Raw genomic sequence first — 25,072 nt, forward strand, 5'->3', positions numbered from 1 at the left:
CCCAGGTATCTCCTTTGCAAGGCGAGTGCTCTAACCATTGAGCTATAGGACTCCACAAGCTTGATTGCAGTCCAAACAATGGCTTGGATGAGTTGGGCTGAATGTCCTGTTTCCATGTTATATCTCTCTATGTAACTCTGTAATCCTACGTAAGACTGAATCATTGAAGTGGAATCTTGTCAGTAACAGTGAGTATGTCACAGCTAATTGCAAAATGGAATTCTTAATTAGCAATTCAAATCCGATTTGTAAATAACCTTATTTTCACGTATAAAGGCAGCTTTTGAGTGATGATTCACAGGATGTTCACGGTATTAAGTCAGTACCCTGCTTTTAGCTGAAATCAACTGTCAATCTTTGCAATCAGGAGCGCTATCAGATTGGAGAGAGCTTCAGGCACCATTCTACTCATGATGTGGGAGGGGGTTTGGGAAGAAATGGAGATAATTCCCAATAAAAACTGAAGTGTTGTTTGTATTCATCAAAACTAAACTCTAGGACGTGAAAGTAACAACACAGAACTGTATATTTGAATACTTTCTTTGACTCAATGTCAGTTATTTTACCTCCAAACCCCTCAGTTCCCACCCCAGCTCAGGTATCAAGACAGAATTGTTAAGTGCCTTGGGACCTCCTCCTGATGTGAACAACAATAAAAACAATAGCAACTTGCACTTATCTAACGCCCTTCCCAGGGGTAGCTTCTCGGATCCCTTAACAGTGGTGCAGCTTGCCGCTAAACCAACAACAGCAACAATTTGGATTTATATAGTGCCCTCCATGCCGGATGGCATCTCAGAGCACAAACCAGGGAGAGCAGGGAGGCTATCAAAGGCACAGTCGAAAGAGAAGGTCTTGAATTTGACGAAATTCACGCGTGATTTGAAGAAAGACAAAGAGGGGGAAGGTGGAGGGATTGAAGCAGAGAGCTCCAGGGTGTTGGGGTGTAATGGCTGAAAGCACGGAGCAGACGGGTGGGGAGGATGGACATGCTGGAGGCTGGAGCTAGCTGAGCACAAGTGGCTGATAGTGGAGTGGGGGAGGAAGGGGCAATAAGTCAGAAAGGTAGGGAGATGCCAGGGCATGAAGTGATTTGTATGTGAGTGTGAGGATCTTGAAATCGATCCATTCTGCAATGGGGAGCCAGTGGAACCTGGCAAGGCCTGGGTTGACGGGGGTGCAGAGCTTAGCGCAGGTGAGAAAATGGAGGCTTAGCTGGAGAAGCAAAAATAGATTTGGGTGTCATCTGCATGCGTGTGGAATTTGATCCCGTGTCTGCAGATGACTTCACTAAGAGGGAGCCTGTAAATGAGGAAAAGGGGACAAGAATGGAGCTTGGGGTACAATGTTTGGAAGGCCCCGAGTAGAGAGTGGAAGGAAATGTGTGAGCAAAATTGGCTGGCATCAATGAGATCCAGGATTTTTGAAATGAAGAGCAAGTTTGAGATGGGCCGGTAGTTTGTGAATTGTGAAGGATCAAGGGTAGGATTTTTGAGGAGGAGGGTGATGACCAAGGTTTTGAGAGGAAGTGGGACAGTGCCAGATGAAACGGACAGGTTGACCTTTCCACCAGCAGGGGGCAGAGGAGGGGCAGTTGGGTGAGTAGGGAGTCAAGGTGATGGGTTTTATATGAGTGATGCTGCGGGAAAGAGAGGATGGAGAGATGGAGGCAAAGGGGTGTAGGATGGAGTCAGTGGTAGAAACAGTAGCAGAAGATATGGGGAATGTAGTAGACATGGGGAGGGGACTGCAGGGCAGGGGGAGAAAGAATTTGCAGCCAAGTGAATGTTATCTATTTTTGATATGAAGAAGTCCATGCCCTCTCCACACTTGGAGTGAAAGGTGCTACATAAGTGTAAATTTGTATTGTATTCTAGTGTTCAAGGCCTGTCTCAAGACCCTCCTCTTCGACCACACCCTAGTTCACCCTCCTACCCCTACCTTCTCTGCCCTCCATCCCTCATGATCCCAACCCCCAGGAATCTGGCAAGGTTCCCAAATCCCTGACCATCCAGAACCTTGGGACATCCTCCCGACGTGAAATGCGCTATCCAAATGGAATTTGTTGTTATTTTATACATAAAAAAGGTGTTCACCTGTTCTGCAATTTCCTGTCTCCGCTGTTCCAGCATTTTTTGTTGTTCATTGGTATGGTCTATGATGTTTTTGCCTCCAACCAGTAGTTTGCTTTCCATCGCCTGGGGAAAATAACATGAAGCATATCAATCACAAAACTATTTAGATTTGTAACACGTCTGCAATAGTTTCTGGGCAAGAAGGGAAAGTTCATCAAAAGAGGAGGTTACTCTTGGGAGGAAAACACACTGAGAAGAAATTTCACTTGGGTCTTGATGCTCTTCATCAAAATGACAGAAAACCTGCTTCAAAATTAAGACTATAGTTAAGAATTTGCCAAGTTCTGGATAACTAGAAATCTAAACCAAGGCAGAATTTCTTCCCAATAAATGGTGAATGATTTACTCTGAAATATATTCCATGTGTTTAATATTTTGCAATAAACATATTGTTATTTAAATACATCATGATTTAACACCCCTATCCAAAGCCTGGAACTCATTTGCAGTGTGAAAATAGTATGTGGATATATTCATTGACTTTAAACAAAAGGATCCCATATGCTACCTAACTGTACCTGTAGTAACTCAAAGAGTCTTTCCTTTTTTAAACAGAGCTCCTTTTTGATAATCATCCATGCTACTTCTCTCTCACAATGCCAAGCTTTATATAGGCTCCCAGAAATCCTACTAAAGTGATAATAGTGGTATTTCCTGTTTCAACTCAACATTGCCCTATACAACACACTTGTATTACCATTGTCTGCTTGTCTGCCGACCTCGACAAGCTATCAGTTCAGTAAATATTTAATTTAAAAGTGTTTACACATTCATTTAAACATCCTTTGAAAACTATAAGAGTATGTGACATAAATATGATTCAGTTTGGTAAAGAAGCTTTAAATAAATACATGAGCAGCATTGAATAGCTGGAACATGAGGTCTGAGCTCATCACACTGTCATTTCCTCAATGTGCTAATTCTGTTCCTTTTAGCATCAAAGCATTGTTAGCATCATCTTTTTCTCTGACTCTTTCATGTCCCATCATGTATAAAGGGGTGTTTCTTCCACCGTCATTAAATTATCAACCAGCAAAAAATCACACTAGTAAATCACCAATAAAATAATCTCTTCCATCCCCTCAAACACACTATGTTTTCCTCCAGGTGGATATTTAAAATCTACGCAACTAAAATGCAAGGATTATTTTATGTATAGGATTATGAAATCTAAGAAATTTGAAGATTAAATTTCTCCTGCTATGATATAGATTTTATTGCCAGTGATTTGTAAATCACAATTGAATGACTAAAATTAGATTCAGTTGAAAGTATTGTAAAGCACAACAAATCAACTGGATTTATTTTGTGAGTATCACTTTGTGAGATTTGAGGTTAGATTGCGAAACAATTCTTAACAATGTGCCAAAGTGCCAAAAAAGGAAATTAACCAAATAGCAGGCTCATTCTGGCAGAGTAAAATTGTTGTGTTTTAAGAAAGTTGTTTCTTGTTAAAACTAACAATATTTACAAAAAGGGATTGTGTTGATTTTCTGAACGTGTAATCTACTGGGGGAACAGATCTTTTTCAATTTAATAATAATAATCCTTGCATTTGATATAGCGCCTTATCACGCCTTTGAGACGTCTCAAAGTGTTTCACAGAATATATTGTAAAGTGAATTGACTGTATATTGGTATATAGTACATAGGTTGTTGAGGCCAAATGTGCCTTCGACTGCCAGGAAGGTGGAAGGCGAGCTAGATGGACCTTGGTCTTTTTTTGTTTTGCATTTCTTATGTTCTTATGTTATGTTCTTATATATTATGTGGACTAAACATAGCAGTTTCCCACAAATTGTCGTGGATTGAGTGACCAAATTCTTATTTTTAATTTTTTTTTAGGGGATTATTACCCCTGGAAAAGTGATCCAATAGACTAACAACTGAGTTCCTACCTACTGCTAGGTAAACAGAGGTGTATGGAATAACGTCTACCTAACGTTTCGCCCTCCCTGGGAATTGAATGAAGATCCTCTCGCTTGCAGGGCGAGTGCTCTAACCAATACGCTACAGGACTCCACTTTAAAATACTATACAACCCGGAGGTAAGTTGACAATGAGAACACTTTCACCAAGCGCCCCCACATTATCTCCTTCTCCACAATACTTTAAAAAATATATAAACATCCTCCACCACACGCCATTCAATGGTGCAAATCCCTGTCTCCTTCATTGCTGAGAATATTTTTAAGAGAAAGCAGATCCATTACTCATTGCATGCATTGGTAGATTTGGAGTTAGCAAATACCTTATCAGGTTGCTACTTCATAACTTGCAGTAAATACTGGGTAATTTGGGGAGTCATTCTCTGCTGCTAAGTAAGATTACTGATAGTCAGTAAACATCGCCTCTTTGTCAACAATCCTCCAGACCGTTCTTCATTTCATGGCTGTTTGTGGGACAATACTGTGCACAAATTGGCTGCTGCTTTCATCTTCAAAATACATTCACTGCACTTTACAGTAGAACAATAACTTGCATTTATATAGCAGCCGACCCTATGTTAATTTGGTTTTACAATTTTGAACACAATGTGGTGTATATAGACACCACTTATTTCCATTAGTTTTATCCTTCAAATTCCCCCTTATTTTATACATCTGAGATTCTACTTCAAATCTCTACATTTCTCTTTCTGCCAACTCCATGTCTCCAAGTTACTTCTCTTTGGCCCTCCTCTTGCCCAACAAGTCTCCATCTTCCATTCCTTTATACTGTTCTTTACACAGAATTCACTTCTCATTCTTTCTCCTTCTGTGTCTTAGAGATCCATTTCTCTTCCATGCTCACAATTCAGCTTTCCCATCCTTATTAGTCAAATGAAAGCATCCTCCAAAACCTCTCCCGTCTGGTTCCAACTCATTTAACCTCCCCTACGTCTTTGTGAGACAGCAAGCAATTGTAGCAGTGTTAACATAGCATTTTCAATAAAATCATCCAATTTCCTTCATTGCCCTTCCTTTAAACCTGTCCTTGGTGCACCTTCAGTTACACTAAAGCATATGGATAATAGGGTAAAGGCTTCCAGTGTTAAAGTAATGAGTTATATAATATAATATAATATAATATAATATAATATAATATAATATAATATAATATAATATAATATAATATAATATAATATAATATAATAATAATCCTTGCATTTGATGTAGCGCTTTATCACATCTTTGAGACATCTCAAAGCGCTTCACAGAATATACAGTAAAATGAAGTGACTGATACTGATAGAGTTCATGATAGAGAGTTGGCGAAACACATAGGCTAGCATGTGTCACAGGGCAGGAGCACAGAAATACCTTTGAGATTTCACTAACTAGCTCACAAACTGGTTGACACTCCACTGTAAGAACTGGGAGTATTACCTTGACACTCTGACATTATGGGTACAATAAGGAACTTTTTATCCTCTCCCACCAAAATGTTAGCCTTCTCATGGATGGGTCATGGAGGATTAGCAGGTGATGGGCAGTCCTCACCTGCTCTGGTTTTATTCAGATATACCCTTGTTCAGTGCTGCCTTGGGAGCTTTATTAAGCCAATACAGATCAGAAGCTCAAAATTTCATATGGTCTTAGCCTAAGACCTTCTAAAATTCTGCGCAGTCTTGAATTTCAAAATCAAGGGTTTTAATTTAAGGGACTTAAGAATTCAAATGTCACTGTCATGATGGCAAGTGAAATTTTTCAAAATGGGCAAAAATCCTTTTCTATGTCTTCAATGATTCCTGTAAATCTCAGTGTACTTAAGTTTGTACTTTTACAACAAGCAGAGCACTCTCTTTATGAAATATAACTGCTTGATATAAACTACGAACAAAAGAGAAAGCAAACCCTACAGAGGTCTTCTAGCTAAGTGAGAGAGGTTAATGTGATCAAAGATTTCTATACAGATACAATTTTACAGCCAGAATCCTCCCTTATTTTAGACAGCTGTTAATCCTGCGTAAAACACAGAACAGCACAAAGCAAATACGAGTGACATTTCGTAGTCAAAGCAAAGTGCCGGTTAAATTTGGACCTTCCAGAGAACCATAGCGCACTAAAGATCATGACCTCACTAATGGCATTCCCAATGTCATGAATATTGAATGAGATCTGCCAATCCTTTATCAAACCCCAGGGTCTTCTGTGTATTTATAAAGCTGGGGGATAAAGTGCCTTCTCTGTTGGGAAGCGATAAAACAGGAGTCTGGATTTTTAGCAGATTTACAATTGGTTTTTCAATTGTTATGTAAAATATCCCCAGTGGTGGGTCAATCCATTTTCAAAATTGCTACAAAATAAATACATTGAAAATATCAGCTGTCATTTGTGGAATTTGAGCCACTGCCTCAATGTTAAAAGAATTGGGAGGATAAAACATTATAAGAGGCTATAGTGTTAGCCGAACAGCAGCTTAGAATTATATAGTGGTTTTCACATAATAGAACGCCTCAAGCAACTTGCATTTATGTAGGCCATTTATGCAGGTTAGCATCTTGGAATGCTGAAAGTACTAGACAAATGTAGTGGTGCACATGAAGTGAAGAAATAAGAGACTTAAGACTGCTCATCAAAGATACTGTCAAAGAGATCATGTTTAGGAGGCTTTTGAAAGAAAGCAGCAAAGTAACGAAGTAGCAAGGCTAGAGTAAGGGATGAAGCACAAGGCCGGTGTTGGAAGAGCAAATGATAATATAATAATAATCCTTGCAAATGACATAGCGTCTTATCACGTCTTCAAGACGCCTCAAAGCACTTCATAAAATATATTGTAAAGTGAATTGATTATATATTTTGTGGGTGAAATGCAGCAGCCAATTGTGCACAGCAGTGTCCCACAAACAGTTGTGGACTGAGTGACCAAAATCCCCCTCTCAGCCCAGGCGATAAATTTTGCAACACATACAACTCACACTGAATTGATATTTTTAAAAAAGCTGCAACTCGAAAACGATGCAAAAATATATCAAAAAATAGAAATATAACGAAAATAGATTCTGATGATAGTGGCTGGAATGCACATCCGCAGAAGATTGCAAAATCAGGAAGGGCTGAGAAATGAGAATGATTTGAAGACAAAGGTAAGGATCTTAAACTTGATCCACAGATTGGAAGAGTTAGCAGTGATAAGGACCATGTGAAGCACTGTGCAGACAATTTCGACAATTTCACCAGAAACTAAGTGAGATACTATAAGATCACAAGAAAGGTTCATATGAAAGACTGACCCATTTCATATTTTTCCAGAATATCTATCAGAGCAGCAGCCACCAGAAGCAAGGGATGACAATGTAATATTTACCAAATCGAAGGTTGTCTTTTCACTTTTCTGCTCGTGCTACTTTTGTACTGGGGCCAAATGTTATTCTTCTAAATCCAATTTCTGAACACACAGCCACCATTTTGTTCATTTGTGACAGGAACCTACCTGGCTGACAAAAATGTTCTCCAGGGTATTTTTGTGTTTTAAGGATGTTGTTACTTGTTAAAAACTAATAATATTTACAAAAAGGCATTGTCTTTATTTCCTGAACTTGTGATCTACTGGGGGAACAAATACTTTTCAATTTAATAATAAAAATAATCCTTGCATTTGATATAGTGCCTCATCGTGCCTTTAAGACGTTTCAAAGTGCTTCACAAAATATACTGTAAAGTGAAGTGTATATTTTGTGGCCGAAACACAGCTTTCAAATTCAAATAATTTCAAGTAACAAACACGGATAAAAACCCCTCAAGTTTGATTTATTAAATGTGTTGCAGGATTGTCCACAATGCAGACAAACATTGGTGCTTTTGTGCTGATTTACAGTATTTTCAGATAATCTGTAATCGATTCCTCTACTTAACCAACCTATAGGTTCTTCATATAATCTCCTCCTAATAGACGGCATCAACACCAGACTGAGGGGTCACCAGAGTCCTTAAACGCTCCTATTTCAAGTGTACATTTAAGATGCAAGTATTTTTACCTTTTTGTTTGGCTTTATACATCTCATGAAACTCATGTCGAGCGCTGTTTTACTAGATCTGTGATACTGTAAGTTCAATGCCCAACTCACATCTTTATAGCAATTTGAATGCCTGTAAAAGAGTTATATTGTTGTGCGGGAAGGAAAATATCCCATTCTGGATTGTAATTCAGTGAAATGCAAGTGAATAAATACTACTACTACTAATAATAATTCTTGCATTTGATATAGTGCCTTATCACGTCTTCTAGACATCTCAAAACGATTCACATAATATACTGTAAAACGTAGTGACCATATTTTTTGTGGGTAAAATAATAATCAAAATTAATTATATTCCTTGCAGGTAGTGTCTAGCGACAGTAAAATTTGGCTGCAAATAAATCAAATTCCTATTTTAAAGTCAAGTGACAGGATTTGAAGAAACAGGAGTTTCTTCCAGTGTCCTGACCAATAATAATAATGTAAAGTAATAAATTGGTCATTCATTTCAAAGCTGCTCGTAAGACCTTGCTGTGTGCAAATAGGTTGGCATATTGCCTAGAAAGCCAGTCTCTAAACTTGACAAACTCATTGTAAAATGTTTTGAAATGTTACAATATTATATGCCACATATAAAGTGAAAATATTATTATTGCTATTGTCAGCTTCAGGAAGCCTTGTAGGGATTTAGGGAATACATACAACAACAACATTACATTTGTATAGCACCTTTCATGTCGGGAGGTCATCCCAAGTTGCTGGACAGACAGAGTTATGGACCCGAGCTGGGGGTCAGGCTGGGGACGGTGTAGGGCAGGGGGGAAAGCAGGGAGATCGAAAGCACGGTTGAAGAGGAGGGTCTTGCAGGTGGTAAGGGAGGGGACAAGACGGAGGGACTGCAGGATGGAGTTCCAGAGAGTGGGGGCAGAGTCGCGGAAGGCCTGCCCGCTGACAGTGGAGTGAGCAAGGCGGGGCACGTGAAGCAGGCTGGAGCCCACTGAATGGAGGGAGCGAACAGGGTTGTTAGGAGGTCAGAGAGATAGGGGGGAGCAAGAACATAGAGGGCTTTGAAGGTGAGGACCAGTATCTTGAACGGTATCTTCTGTGTGATGGAAAGCCAGTGGAGTTGGGCAAGGATGGGCTTGATAGGGTCACGGAGCCTAGTGCGGGAGAGGACACGGGCTGCAGAGTTCTGGATGATCTGCAGCCTGTGGAGGGAGGAGTTGGGGGGGGGCAACAAGCAGTCGAGCTTAGTCATAGTCGAGCCTCGATGTAATGAAGGCATGTATGAGGGTTTCGGCGGCCTGTGGTGTGAGACAGTGTCGGAGCTGGGCGACGTTGTGGAGGTTGGGGAATGCAGAGCGGGTCATGGCGCAGATGTGGGGTAGAAAGGATAGTTGAAGGTCAAACAAGACCCCAAGGTTCTGGACAGGCTTAGCAAGATGGAGTGTGCAACCATGGATGGTGATGCTGTCAACACCTGAGGTGAGGAGGCGCTGACGGGAGCCAATCAGGAGGGCCTCGGTTTTGTTGACGTTCAACTGAAGAAAGTTAGTTCTCATCCAGGACTTGATGTCTGACAGCACAGCAGTGGTCCTGGAGTCAAGGGTGGAGGCAGAGAGGTAGAGTTGGGTGTCATCCGTATGCATGTGGAATTTGACCACATCTCTGCAGATGATGTCACCAAGAGGGAGCATATAAATATTGAAGAGGACGGGATCAAGGACAGAGCCCTGAGGAACGCAGCACAAGACGGTCCGTGGGCTAGAGGGGGGCTAGATAATACACTTCCAGGGAAGTATGCATTTATTGTGTGCATGGATCACAAGCTGTGGGTATAGTCAGATGAACAGCTATAAGAGTTACAGAAGAATGATGGAGCCCGTTTTCAAAATTGGTCAGTGAGACTATTTAGGAGAACAAAATAAAATCCAAACTCATACTAAATAATTCCAAAGGGGCTAAATCTGTTCCAATCGCTAAACGTAGCACATTTGTCAGTATGCATTTATGAATAAATGTAATGAACTTTGCTAAACGTAGCAAAATTGAGCATTCTAATCCCAATAGTGTTTGTAAATGGATTAGCATGGATTATTTAAATGTTTGAGCATATACAAAGATGCAAGACTCTGATCTTAACATTTCCATACAAATTTACAGTAATCATCCCAAATAGATCATTGTGGAGGAAATGCTTTGGAAGAAACTTCACCTGGGGTTAGATTTCTTTTATTTATGCGCCCAGATTTTGGCAAGTTGCTGAATTCAGTTGCAATTTTGAAACTGGCTTTCTGTAGTTCTTGAAAGAATTTACAGAAACCAGGCTTCAAAATTAATCCTATATTTATTTTTTCCCTAAATTCTGGACTACGAAATGCCAAGTAAATAGAGTAAATTTACAACCAGGTGGAATTTTTATCCCACTGTGTTTATCAGGAAATATCCATGGATACAATGTGCCGTTAAATTATTCCGATTGTTAATTAGCTTTCTTAAAGAATACCATTAGCTAATGGGATGGAGACTTCCAAATTCCTGCCACTAGGAAGTGGCAAAAATGTTTAACATTAAAATATTGATGCCATTAAAGATTAGAGACAGAGAGAGATCAGGCTCTTTACCTAACTGTACACTGTAGGAACGCTGGAATGGTCATACTAAAGAAGAAAAAGCTCAGGGAAAATCTTACAACCACAACAATTTACATTTGGAAGGACAACTCAAAATGCTTCATATGGTTGGCTGAGAGCCTGAGCCTGGAATGGAGAAAGGAGGCTGAAGATGCAGTCGAAAAGTCAATGTGGGAAGGGAAAGGTGAAGGGAGCAATACATCTTATTGAACTTTGAAAGGTTATGGATAATAATAAAAATAATCCTTGCATTTGATATAAAGTCTTTCACATTGATAGGACATCTCGAAACATGAGACCTTTAATGTCGCCACGAACAGGCAAACGGGATCCCGACTTCATGGCTCATCTAAAGGATGGCATCTCTAAAAATGCAGTACACACCCAGCACTGCGTCAGTCTAGACTGGGAATTTAAAGTCCCAATGTGGGGCTTCACCACACAACTTTCTGACTCAGAAGCGAGAGTGCTACCAACGGAGCCAGGCTGAATACTAATATGCTGAGCAATATGCAATATGTTTAACATACTCAAAAATTGATTACAAATAGTTTATCTACAAAATACACAGACCCACAATCGACATTAAATCCTGTGAAGCACTTTGAGAAGATATTACAAAGTGATAAGTACTATATCAAAAGCAAGGATTATTATTATTATAAAACAAACTACAGCAATGAGTCGTGGACTGAAGCCCAGAAGAGGGAAAGTGAACAAACAGTTTAGTATTAATTTCTCAGTTATGAATATGTGGATTAAAAACAACAGCAGGAAATTACATTTGTACAGCACATTTCACGTCGGGAGAACATCCCAAGGCGCTGGACAGTCAAGGATTTGGACCCAAGCAGGGGGTTGGAATAAGGAGGAGTAGAGGGCAGGAAGGGTAACGGTTGGTTAAGGCATTAGCAGATCACAGAGATATGAAGGAGTAAGGCCATGGAGAGTTTTGAAGGCAATTAAACTGCTATGGGAGGAAAAGGAGGTTCGATTGTGTTTAGACCACTATTTGTTGAAGAAGTCTATAATAATAATAAATGTTAGTTGATATAGCGCCTTTCATGTCAGGAGAATACCTCAAAGCGTTTCACGAGGATATATTGTAAAGTTTAGTGATTGTTTTCTGTGGGCGAACAAGTCAGCCAATTGCATACAACTCACAACCTCCTGACTCAGAGACGAAAGTGCTGTCCACTGAGCCAGGTTGACAAATCAATTTACTATTATAGAAAATATAGGGGCTGAAAAGTACTTGTGGGAAAACAACAATATAAATGACTCCTTGCTCTGTAAAAAGTGTCTCAGCATTTAAGGATTTCTCCTCCAGCAAACCCCATGTATGTGACACAAGCCCACGTGAACTGAAATCACTTTGGAACTAAATTCTTGCAAGTTGGTAGGGCACTCTCTGGAGGTTATGAATGTTATGCTCTGTGGTCATTTTTTATTTACGCAGCAGTTTTTGTGATAGCCACTTTTTCAACCCTCACTGTGTAAAATTTATTTTTACTTTAGCACTGTCCAGATGGATCCCAATGGTGTTTTCAATTGCTGTACATTCCTATGTCAGCACTGTAGTACACAGGGTAGTGGAGAGATGACAATAGTTCTGAGTAGCTTGACATCACTCAGCAATAAGAGAGAGGAGCTCTGGCTGGTTCCCAAAACACTGCATGAAGTAAAGTCTCTTATATTGAGCCATCAAGAATGCATTACTAGCGACACTGACCTAGGCATTTGCAAACCTCCTCAGTACTTTATTGGAGGAATCTAGAAGATACAGAGGAGGGCAATCAAAATGTGGAATCCTGTAGCTCAGTGGTTAGAGCACTCTTCTTGCAAGCGAGAGACCCCAGTTCAATTCCCAGCAGGACGTAACCTTGGGCCAAGTTTCCTTACTCCACATGCCTGATAATAATCCATCAAGAAAAAAAATAATAATAATTTGGTCACTTCAATCCACGACTGTTTGTGGGACACTGCTTTACGCAATTGGCTGCCACATTTCGCCCACAAATGTACAATCAATTCACTTTACAGTATATTCTGTGAAGAGCTTTGAGACATCTAGAAGATGTGAAAAGCGCTATATCAAATGCAAGAATTATTATTATTACTCAAGAGCAAATGTTTCAGACAGCTTTGCATTTCCTCCCCCAGCTAAATCTTGATGGTGTTTCAGATGATTGAGGGCTCTAAAAGACAAATATTTCTGGCTATATTCCCTTAAACTCTAGACCTGTAACATACTGAACACTTTGGCTCTATTTATAAAAAGCTAATGAAGGTGGTAGATTGCGAAGCTGAACAAGATAGGTTACAGGAGGATTTGAACATGCTTGGGAATTGGGCAGGTCCGTGGCAAATGAAATTCAATGTGGAGAAAAGTAAAGTACTTCACTTTGGGACAAAAAATCCTGGAAGGGACTATTATTTGAACAGAAGGAAAATAATACATATGAAAAATGAAAAGGAATTGGGTGTCCTGATTGACAATAAATTGAAGCTCTCCCAACAATGCTCTGTGGCTGTGAGTAAAGCAAACCAGATATTGGGCTGTATCAAAAGATCAATAGCAAAACAAAATAGTGGGGCAATCATGCCACTCTATAAATCACTGGTGAGACCAGACTGCGTACAGTTCTGGTCACTGCAGTACAAAAAGGATATTGGAGAAATCGAGAAGATACAGAGGAGCGCAACCAAAATGATTGAGGGAATGGAAGGACTGGACTATGAGAAGCGACTAAGTAAATTGGGCATGTTCACGTTGGAAAATTTAAGTGACGTTTTCAAGCTGCGTATAATTTTGTATGGAAAAAAAACAGATAAATATTTTGGTGGAAAACTCAGTGGCATTTATAAATGTGATATATTTGTCAATTGGTTTATCCCCTAGATGATAGTGCAGACATGACTGATTCATTCATGTGTGTAGTACCTTAGTTATTAATTCATCATTTTAGATTGTTATTGTAACTTTACTTTTTCATACGAGTAAAACATTAGATCACACAGCCTTCATTACCTGACATCTCATCTTTAACAGCACTTGAACGCAGTACATATTGGTGGTTCCTATCACCTTTTTAAAGTGTGCGAAGCTGCGAGGAGCTGGATTTGCTTCAGGCATACAGTGCGTCTTGTACAGTACAAAGGCAGCAGCTGTCAGTGAGGCTGCTCTGTGTAATTGGGCAATAATTTGTCACAGGACTTAGAGCAAACTCCACATTAAAATAACCCAAGGGACATTTGAGTGAAGCTTATGCTACAGCGCAGAATAAATCTATGTCAGATACGAATATCCAGGGAGTTCACATCGATTGTTTCTGGCTACATTGGCACAGTTCCAACTCCACCCCCCACCCCCCCCCCCCCCACACACACACACTCACACATACGCACACAGCTACTGTGCTGAACACAAACTTGAGTCAGATAAAGAGGGGGAAGACAGAAATGATTTAACAAGATTCCTAGGAAAAGCAGACAAAATAGGTTAGACAGCCGCAACCCGATTACAAGGAGTAGTAGCAGAGTTCCCCGTGCCATTGTCTTACATGTTCAATCCTAATCTAAAGTCAGATTAGTTTTGTGCACCTCGCATGAGGGTCCCTTCTGCCTATTCAGGTGGATGTTAAAGATCCCATGGCTCTATTCAAAAAGAAAAGGTAGTTTCTCCTGTTGTCCTGGCTAACATTCCCCCAAATAAAACTGATCATTCCCTTTATGGCTATTTGTGGGACATTGCTGTGCGTAAACAGCTGCTGCATTCATCTACAAAACACAGTCATATACAGGATAACTTCAGAATACACTGTAACTTCTCGTCACAGTGTATCCTGTGAAAAGCTTTGAGATATCCTCCTGATGTCAAAGGCACTATATCAAATGCAAGCATTATTATCATTATTTATCTTTGATGGATTTGCACAGGGTGACCAAAAAGTTGTGATAACTACCCTATAATCTAAATAAAACCCCAAATATCATCATTTCTTTCATTATTAGACATTGTAATGGTATCACAACTTTTTGGTCATCCTGTACTAATGTATTTGGATTTGTGTATCTTAGATGCACAAAGATGCTTGGGGCCTGTGGTAAGAAAACAGGCAGTTAGGACCTTGGTTTAACATTTCAGATGAAGGACAGCACCTTCAACAATGCAGCACACAAATGTTTAACAACACAGCATTATATCTAATATTCATTCAGACTATAATGGAAAGCATGCATCCCTGTGCACAGAAATAATCTGACTATACACTGGGATAGAGCATGAAATACAGAAGCCCAGAGAACTTTGCTACTAATTGCAGTCAGGGTATGATTGTCTCGCATTAGGGATATAAGACTACAGAGACAAACATGAGGAATTCAGGGAAGGTTATACGTTATAACTCCACTAATGGCCCAGTGGGTAAGAGACTATCCCATTCAGCACAAGACTAAATAATGCAGAATATCACAGGTTGAAATTCTATTCTGCGTTGAATTAACTCTACTGGGTTACCATTTAATAGCCCGCAATTTCCCCTTTTTTTGGGTCAACCGGGTGTCTTGAGGCATGTGGAAACCCATCATGCTTAAGACAAAGAGTTCCACATATGGATGCCATCTACACATGGCAATTTCACCGTGTCTGGAATGAACTGTTCACTCTCTCCCTGGAGGGACGCACCCTGTTTACCTAATTCTGGAACGTATTAGGCATAGGTTGGCAAGAGGCAAGACTTGGGACTAGAGTATGGGGTACTGCTGAACTTTGCCATTAAGAGCACTTTCCACTGCTTATCCAACTAGGACCACCCTGGGTTTAAAAGTACCCTGGGCACTTTTAGGTAAGAGGAAAATCAGTCTCTGTTCCCTGTCTTGATGCTATCAAGAGATCCTTGCGAAGAAGGTCATATCAGATGAGAACAGGCTCAGACTTGGCTGTGAAGCCCTACAGTTGAATAACTTGCCAACACTCACTGTCAAAATACTTGAGTGAGGTACTGGAAGCTGACTATGGAAGTGCATCCCAATAGAAGGGAAAAAGATTCAGACATCAAGAAGTTAGGACAGAAGTCTGAAGGAGCAAGCTGCCATAAAAACTGAGACTGTCATGCAGTTGAGGTTTTTTTTGCATCCCAATAATGCATAGCAACATATTCTTTCCTATAACCCATACCAAGTCTCATTTCAGTGCAAGTTCTATCTTATTCTATTAAGGAACTTTTCTGTCAAATTGAAAAATTCAAGCTGACACAGTTAACCAGCTGTCAGGGGGGCTGGAGACCAGGATCCAAATTGCTGATTTTATCACACATCAGCAGGGTTCTCCTGCTGACTTTTTGTCTTCACATCTGTCCAGCAGGATAAATTTACACACGTGCCTAGCTGATAATTCCGGAGAGAGATTGAGAGGGAAAGTCGGTAGAGGATTTTTTTTTAACCCTTTTTAACTCTTCAGTTCCCTCTCCAGCAATTTATTTTCAATCGTGGTAGGGATTCATTTCAAATATGTTTTGCACAATTTGGTCTCACAGTCTTAGTGAGCTATTATACCTACAGATTAGTTTTAATAAACTTGACATAAAAAGTCATCCATTTTGTTCCAACCATGTCGGACGTTGAGCTCACTGTCTTGGCTGAAGCTCCAATGCAGTGCGGTGGGGGGGGGGGGGGGGGGGGAGGGGGGGGGGAGGGGGGGGGTGCTGCATTGTTGGAAATCCGTCCTTCAGCTAAGCCATGTCTACTTGTTCAGTTAGACATGAAAGATCTCATGGCACTATTTATTAAAAGTAATAACAATAATATTTATTATGATTACCTATTCAGGTGGACAGTAAATCCTATAACACTATTTGAAAATGGAAGGGAGTTTCTCATGGTATCAACAATCTCCCAGATAAAATTTGTCATTCACTTCACAGCTGTTTGTGGGAGGTTGCTGTATGCAAATTCACCTCCAAATAAAGTCACAAAGTAAAAGTGCTTCAATACCTCAATGATGTGATAAAGCACGCTATCAAATGAAAGGATTATTATTACTTGAATAATGTTAAATTGTTATTCAATAGTTGAAACAGTGGTCCTAGCTGGACAAGCAGTGGGACAGCTTGACAGGTAAATCAGATATTGATGATGCAGGTTTACCCTACATGTTATCTGTCACTCAGTGGATACAGTTCAAGATCCTGTTCCTCACTTTCAAAGCCCTCCACGGCCTTGCTCCTCCCTACCTCTGCGACCTCTTAACCCTCACCAACCCATCTACTCCCACCGCTCAGTGGGCTCTGGCCTGCTTCACACCCTCTCGAACTCCATCCCACAGTCCCCCCGCCTCGCACCCTCCCTTGCCTCTTCAAGATCTTCCTCTTTGACTGCGCCTTCGGTCACCCTCCTACTGTCCAGAGCCTTGCGACGTCCTTCTGATGTGCAAGGCGCAGTCCAAACGTAATTTGCTGTTGTTGTTGCTGTACATGACCTATGAGTGTTTGAGGCTGACACTTAATGGATAATAATTCTGTCATGCATTACTTTGGCGATGTCGATCACGATGGGATTTATCATTATAATCGCATAGCGCCAAGAGCGTTACTATGCCTAACCCTCACTGGAATTTTTACTTGAGTCCTGAAATGGAAATTCCAGCAGCGCAACTTGGAGAGGAAAAAACATATGGAAAATAAAAGAAGAATATGAAAAAATAGAGAGTACGGCTCAAAGAATATAAGGTTCTGTATTTACTCTTCTGCAGAAAAAAAGGCAAATTGTATAATTCATTAGCACGCGAGACTGGAAGACTTTCTAAGAAAGAAATTGAATCAGGCTTTTCCCAATCTAGAAACATGACAGAAAATATTATGCAAATTGAATTATACTCTTCCCGATGGTGAGGTCTGGTGGGTCTGTCCTGAATTAAGCCTGTCACTGAAAGAGCTGAGTGCTCTGACCCTAATTAGATGTGTCATTGAATGTGATTCCTGCTGGGAGGGGTATGAAACAGGTTGGCAAGAGCTTGCGGGAGCAGAGGATCATGTGAATCAGTTATTACAGGAACACTTACAGAGATAATACCTCCTTGAGTGTGACCACTGTTCTTTCATGAATGTGAAAATCCCAAAATTGCCATCAAATACCAATGGTGTGAATGAGTTTGGAGCTCAGCCCAACATCTCGCTAGTTCTACTTACAGAACTAAAGATCCTTGGAAAAGCATCAATTTGCTAGCCTAGTGAAAGAAAAGTGCAATCTTATGAGGTAATCACATCTGCTCCCTATTTTCCCTTTGTAATTCATTAAAGAAACATAAATTGACCCTTGTAGTATTTATTCAGCTCAGTTTCTTCCTATCTTTGAATCCTCTAATACTTCGAGACTGAGATCGATAGATTGTTAAAAATTAAAGGGATTAAGGGACATTGGGATAGGGCAGGTAAATGGAATTAGGTTAGAAGATCAGCCATGATCTTATTAAACGGCGGGGCAGGCTCGAGGGGCTCCTATTTCTTATGTTCTTTGTCACATCAAGGCTCGATTAGGAAAATTACCTCCTCATCGGCCTTTCCAACTCTTCCCTTCACAACCCGCCGATCATCCAAAACTCTGCAGCTTGTGTACTCTCGCGCACCAGGCTCCGTGACCCCATCCCATTCTCGCCCGACTCGCCATCCCTCAGAGGATCGAATTCAAGATTGTCATCCTCACTTCCAAGGCCATCCATGGCCTTGCTCCCTCCTACCTCTCTGACCTGCTGACTCCCTACCAATCTGCCCGCTCCCTCTGCTGAGATGAATGAAATCTCTTGTCCTCATGACACTGATTCCTTTTTTCCTTCTACAGGGATATGCTGCAAGCGAGGATACAGGAAGTGGAGTTTTGAATGACCTGAATCTTGTGGATCAGTGAGGTGTACATCGCAGAAGTAGAGTTGGGAGGTAACAATGGCATATACTGAAAGTTCTGGCTGTGTTTTGTGTGAAATAAGAATGGAAATGAGCAACGTGGTGAAGGTGAAGAAAAGTAATCTTGGTCAAGGACCAAATGTGAGGAAGGAGACAGCAAACCAAATACAAATGTTACACAATGGTTTGGTGAGTTTGAGAGAGAGAGGCCAGGGAGTTGAGGAAGTCGAAGCTGGAAGTGATGAGACATTGGCAGGGGCCAAGGAAGGTGGCTTCTGCCTTGACCATGTTTATCTACAAGAAACTGAGGCTCATCCGGGCATTGATATCTGACAGGCAGGTGGACAGTACACCTGGTGGCATCAAGGATGGAAGTGGAAAGGCAGATATGGATGTAATCCACTTACATGTGGAAGTTAACCTTGTGTTACAGAACATGGCCAAGATTAATTGTCACTTGCAGAAAATTGGCTTTAAAATTATGGTTGTATTTAATAATTTATCAAACTCTGGATGCTCTAAAATGCAAAATAAATAGAATAAAACTAGTCCCAGGTGAAATTTCTCCCAATTTCTCCCAGTATAGATTGGCAAAGCACTACATTTCCCAACAAAAGAGTGAGACAAAATTCACCAGAAAAGAGAGTTAACATTGAAACAGATTTGCCCTATTTTATGGTCACTGCAGCAAATTGACTGAGCACCTGTATTTTCACAGGATGGTAAAGTAAGTGGATGTGATGTCATACTGTACATATATTTTTAAAAAGGTATGAAATAACATGGCTCAGATTGATTGGAATTTTAAAGGCGATTTAATACTCCTTCTGCCGTATTTACCCATTTTCTGTAAATTATGCACATTATGGTAAATTGTTTCACAGTTTTCATGCTAGGGGAAGAAACAGATGGTATAATACGTATAAAATGACGTGATGTTAACACATTATGTGCTTAATGCACAGGCTGCTTCCTTCCTTTGTAGTCCTTTGTTACTGAACCATCAGCTTTTCCTACAGCTGCTGAGGTAGACAATCCTGTCCCACATGATGGATATACCCCAAACATGCCCATCTGAATTTTGGTACTGATGAAAAAGAATTGCTATCACTGGATGCTTAATCTATCATTTCCCATGGATCTGCCATTACATCTGCAGCTTACACCTCTGGGAGTAATATGTTGAGAGTTTCCAAACAGGCGTCATTAGCAGTGCAGCACACCCAGCACTGAACTAGAGTGTCAACCTAGAATATACACTCAAAGAACTGACGTGCAGTTGATCCCAAAACCAAATTTAAGCATTCCGAATCACTACCCTACGTGAAAGGCACTATATAAATACAAATCTTGTTGTTGTCATCACCGCTCATTCAGATGCTCATGAGCTAATGTTACCAGATGACCAGTGATTTAACAAAAGCCAAAGCAGCATGTTTTCTTCAGCAATGTAGTACCCCAAATATTGCCATGGCTGAGAGCTCATGCTGCTGTGGTTTAATCAGCTAAAACCACATAGCTTGCCATTGCAACCTGGCTGGCGAGCTTCCTGCTGCTTGTCTAGCTAGGACCTCCTACCTGTTGGGACTTTATCTTGCAGATTTAATAGGAGACTAGTGACTACATTTGACAGTAAATATTTGTGAAAAGCTTTGATTTGATAAAGCACTTGCTTTTTATTATAAACCCTCTCAGACTCAACAGATAAACATAATGATACTGTTGTTAAAGCCAGCTTTGAAGTCTTTGGTTGGATCTGCATATTTGTGTCTTAAGCGAACACTAATTGTCATTCCCATTGAGCAACAACAACAACCTGCATTTATTTTGCACCCTTCACGTGAGGTTGCATCCTGGAGCACTTTCAGAAAGCATCAGAAATTCACATGTCTTCATTATTTATTGCATTATCTCTTTCCTCATTTCCAAAACAAAAACAATAATAAATTTGTAATTTTCAATCCACGACTGTTTGTGGGACACTGCTGTGCATAACTGGCTGCCGCAATGCGCCCACAAATATACGGTCAATTCACTTTACAGTATATTCTGTGAAGCGCTTTGAGATGTCTAGAAGCCGTGAAAAGCGCTATATCAAATGCAAGGATTATTATTGTTATTATTATTATTATTATGACACTGAGAGCTTTTCAGCAAAATTTAATTTACCATTTTTGAGGGACTGACGTAAGTCACTGAACATGCTAACTTTGTTGATGAGAAAATGCTTTTATCAAATAATAAAATAGGCTAAAGAGATTTAATTGTTTTAGTTTTTCATCTTTGCAATGAAAGTGAGAGGATCACTAAAGCTATAACTTATCCAATGACATTTAGCACATTAATTAATATATTGTTCTCTTCATGGGACTATTATGTCCATTCAGCCACAATATTAATCTGACCAAAGGTTATCCTAAAAGGTTAACCTCCCAATGGTTTGCCAATTGGCGATTTGTGATTATAATAGGAAATCTAGACAAGGGCAGATATCCAGTATCCAGACCAGATAAGTAAAGATAGACCACCTCAGGCTTTTTGAACATATCTAATTACAATGGCTTGCACTTATATTGCCTTTCAAGCAGGGAAATATCTCAAATTGCTTTGGAGATAAAGTGGGAGTCCGGGCAGAGTGGGCAATAGGGGACAGGAGAAAAATAACTGAAGGTGCAGCCATAAATGTAGGTTTTCAGAAGGAGGTTGAAAGTGGAGAAGACAGAAGCAAGGCATAAGGATTTAGGGATTGAGATCCAGGTAGAAGGGACAAGGTGCCTGATAGCTTCCACATCTAAGGTCGGGCAGAGATGGCAGGACAGGAACTGAATCCTGTTATCCCTCTGCTTTTTCCTCTCTGTTTTCAAATTACACCTGAAGACTTATCTGTGCTTTCACCTGCCTCCAGCCAGCACTCTCCCAGCTTAGGCTCACGCTCAATCTCAGTAAAGTGCTTTGAAACATAGGAAGCAGCTACAGGGAGGGAGGACTCCGGCCTACACTGACCTGTCACTGAGCATCCTGGAGCCAGAGGTGGTTTCACAGCGGGCATTTGCCAAGGACCCTCACATGAAGCCATGGATTAAGCAGCTGGTGCTGAGTAAGCCTGGTGCACAGCATCAGACTTGGATCTCAAAAACATCAAGGTGGCTGGCACGTCACAAGCTGTCCTGTAAAGGTCCTCCCACCACACTAAAGGCAGGTGTCCATCAGATAGCTGATGAGGAAACTCTGAGGTCCGGGACGATAGCTACTGGAAGGCGCTACCTGGAGTCTGAGTTAATAAACACACGTTCCTACATCCAGCGCCTGGAATCCACCTTGATTGGTTTGCAGAGCGGTAAGCAACTGCTGCTTAAGCTTCACACCTCCAACTGGTCATCGCTCAATGGGAAAGGACATGTGCCCGAGTTGCACACAGGAAGATGCTCTCACACAATTCAGGTTGAGCTGTGTTGTCCACCAGGAGACTTGCAGGAAGTTCCTGGTATCTACCATGCACCTAATGAGGGCTCAAACCTGCACCTGTCGGATGACAAATGACGAACTAGTGACTGTCCTCCTTGGGAGAGGTCTTTGGAGCTGACCTGGCTCCTTGATGACATGTTTGGCAACAGAATGTCAGAATCAAGCCCACTCACCCTCTGCAGATTCTCGGAAGCCCAGGTCCTGAACCTTTAACTGGTTAGACTCAAACAGTACCTGCAACGCACATTCTGGGGTCCCCAAACCTTGGCTCTTGCTAATCTGTGCCTAGTACTTCCGGAACTAGATAATCAGGATGCATCCATCCAGGGAGAGACTGTGCATTCCATTCCAATAAATATCTCTGGAATTTTCATGTGTAGGTGGGCTGCACAGATGTCTCTAGTTTGGTTTGGATGCTCTTAACCATGGTGATGGGTTTCCGCATGTTTCAAGATACCCGACTGACTAAAAAAAAGAAATACTACTAACACGAAAGGCCTGGTGTAGGTGGAACTTGTTAGCTTCTTTCACAATCTATTCTGGGCTCTGAGACACTATCCGAATGAAGGACGCTGTATAAATGCAAGTTGTTGTTGTTGTCGTCTCATTTTAAATAGGTTCTGAAACCTGTATTTAATCTCATTATCTGGTTTGACACAAAGGCATCATTTCCCACCAGTCTGTGTCAGTGAGCTGCTCCATTCTATTTGAGTATTCCCTTCAAAAGAGACTTTTTAATGTTGCATTCACAGTGATAAACAGAGAAATAGTTCACCATCTTTATGCTGTACAAATGTAATTTTTTCTTCTGTTGTTGTTAGGCATCCGGTTGTGGACATTGGTTGGACAGCAACCCTGGTGACTCATCACAGACTGCGTCAACGAGAAAGCAGACAGACTGTGTCTGAAGGCAATATTGCATAATGTAACTGCTCTACCATCGATTCTTACACAATCAGGGGAGAGTTTGGATTAGGCAGCAATATGTTATAATCAGTTTTTCCCTTTGCGATTCTTGCATTGTCTCCCTCGTGACAGCTAGTAACATGCTTCCCCCACATTCACTTACTTACCATCAATTCCGTAGGTATAAAATGCGTTATGTTTGCTATACCCGGGTGGGTAACTCTGTCTCTCCAGCGCCTTGGGACGTCCTCTTGACGTGAAAGGCGCTGTAAAAATGTAATTTTGTTGCTGTTGTTATTGTATACAAAATAAAATAGTTGTAGCATGGGATTAAAGCGCAGGCTTCCTTTATGAATCTTGTTTCCTGCAGCTTCAAATGAGTTGAAAATGCTGCTAAATTGAACCTTGATCATATCTGAGTCAGTGAAATTATAAAATCATTCAAAGATCATCCATGGTGCACTTTAATGTGGCTTCTCCCATATTTGTCAAATGCCACCCTTGGAAGAGACATTAGCAGATGGGTATTTCCATTCCACATGAAATTTGGTATTTCTTTGACTGTAATTCTGATTGATAGCATGTGCATGCAGTCACCTTGGGTACAAATGATCCTGGAATCACACCCACTCACCAATGACCATAAAAGAACTGTCCATGAAATCTTTTTCTCCTCTTGATGTGATTAAATTCCACGAACGGCAAGCAAGAATAGTGAAGCCAGTTCAGCAAAACCAGTTTAGGGATACGTAGATCTAAACAGAGATAAGTAATGAATAGCGAAGAGGATCACCTCTGTCCGATATCTGTGAAGTCCCAAGACATACACGTTTAGCAGCTTCATATTGACCTTGGGCTAATGATACTTTTCTATCTCTACAATCAATGATACATTGTGTTTGACAAACAGATTTAATTTCATTTTTTTACTTTTTTTACTCTGCCGGGAGAACAACTTCCCGGCTGAGTAGTGTGGGACGAGAGGTATATTCTGGGATAGAAGTGAAGTTAAGGCCACAACAGCATTTAAAAGGAATTGATAAAAAATAATATTAAAGGATACAGGAAAAGAGCAGGGAAATGGGATTGGAACAGACAGCTTCAGTGGGGAGCCAGCACCAGCACAGATATGATGACTGAATGACCTTTTTCATTGCTATAAACTTTCACTGTTTCTCTGAATTCTGCGCTGCTAGAAAGGAAGAAACAAATAAATTCTCATTAATACAGTACAGGAAGAGACAGCAATGCAAGTGTTAAGCACTTTAGGCTGAGGTTGTGTTTTAGTGGCATTAAGTACAACAACAACAAGTTGCACTTATTGTAGGGTAGCGTCTCAAAGCGCTCAACAGTGGCGAAGCCTGACTCCGAGCTGGGGTGGGGGGGGCGCTGTGGGAGAGGTGGCCATAAGCACGGTCAAAGAGGAAAGTTTTCAGGCGGGACTTGAAAATGGGGAGAGAGGGGCAAGGTGGAGGGATTGAGGGAGATTGTTCCAGAGTTATGTAGCTGAAAGCGCGACTTCCGATTGTGGGGAGTGATGAGCAGGAGGCCGGTGTCAGTTGAGCGGAGGTGCCGGGTGGTTGATTGGGGAGTGAGGAGGTCGGAGAGATAGGGGGTGCCAGAGAGTGAAGAGATTTGAACACGAGAATGAGACAAACGCATGCACGAGGGTTTCGGCTGCATTTGGGGTAAGGTACGGTCGGAGGCGGGCAACGTGTTAGAGGTGGAAGAAGGTGGTCCTGGTCGGGGGGGAGGAAGGACAGATGGGGGTCGAACAGGATGTTTAGATTGAGCACTGGTTCGGTGAGTCTGAGAGAGAGCCTAGGGGGTTTGAGGAGTTCAGATCCGAAGGAGTGAAGGCGTTAGCGGGAGCTAATGAGTATGGCTTCTATCTTGTCCTTATTCAGCTGCAGGAAGTTTACACTCATCCAGGCTCTGATGTCTGCCAGGCAAGCTGATAGAATATCGGCAAACCTGGAGTTGGTACTGGGGGAGGCAAAGTAGATGTGTGTGTTATCCACATGCATGTGGAAGTTTACCCCGTGTCTGCAGATGACAGCGCTCAGAAGGAGCATAAAGATAAGGAAAACCACA

General features: G+C 41.1%; 1 protein-coding gene across 2 annotated transcripts in view; it reads right to left on the reverse strand.

Annotated features, from left to right (window-relative positions):
• Nucleotides 1-25,072, reverse strand: part of LOC103183145 (kinesin-like protein KIF3C) — a 112,124-nt gene that overhangs the window by 21,268 nt on the left and 65,784 nt on the right. For both annotated transcript variants that reach the window (XM_007900459.2, XM_042333486.1), the window contains exon 3: nt 2,097-2,198. In XM_007900459.2, the coding sequence (XP_007898650.1) occupies nt 2,097-2,198 (102 nt within the window). The remainder of the gene's footprint in view (nt 1-2,096; nt 2,199-25,072) is intronic.

This window comes from Callorhinchus milii, unplaced genomic scaffold, assembly GCF_018977255.1.
Source record: "Callorhinchus milii isolate IMCB2004 unplaced genomic scaffold, IMCB_Cmil_1.0 Scaffold3, whole genome shotgun sequence".
NCBI lineage: Eukaryota > Metazoa > Chordata > Chondrichthyes > Chimaeriformes > Callorhinchidae > Callorhinchus > Callorhinchus milii.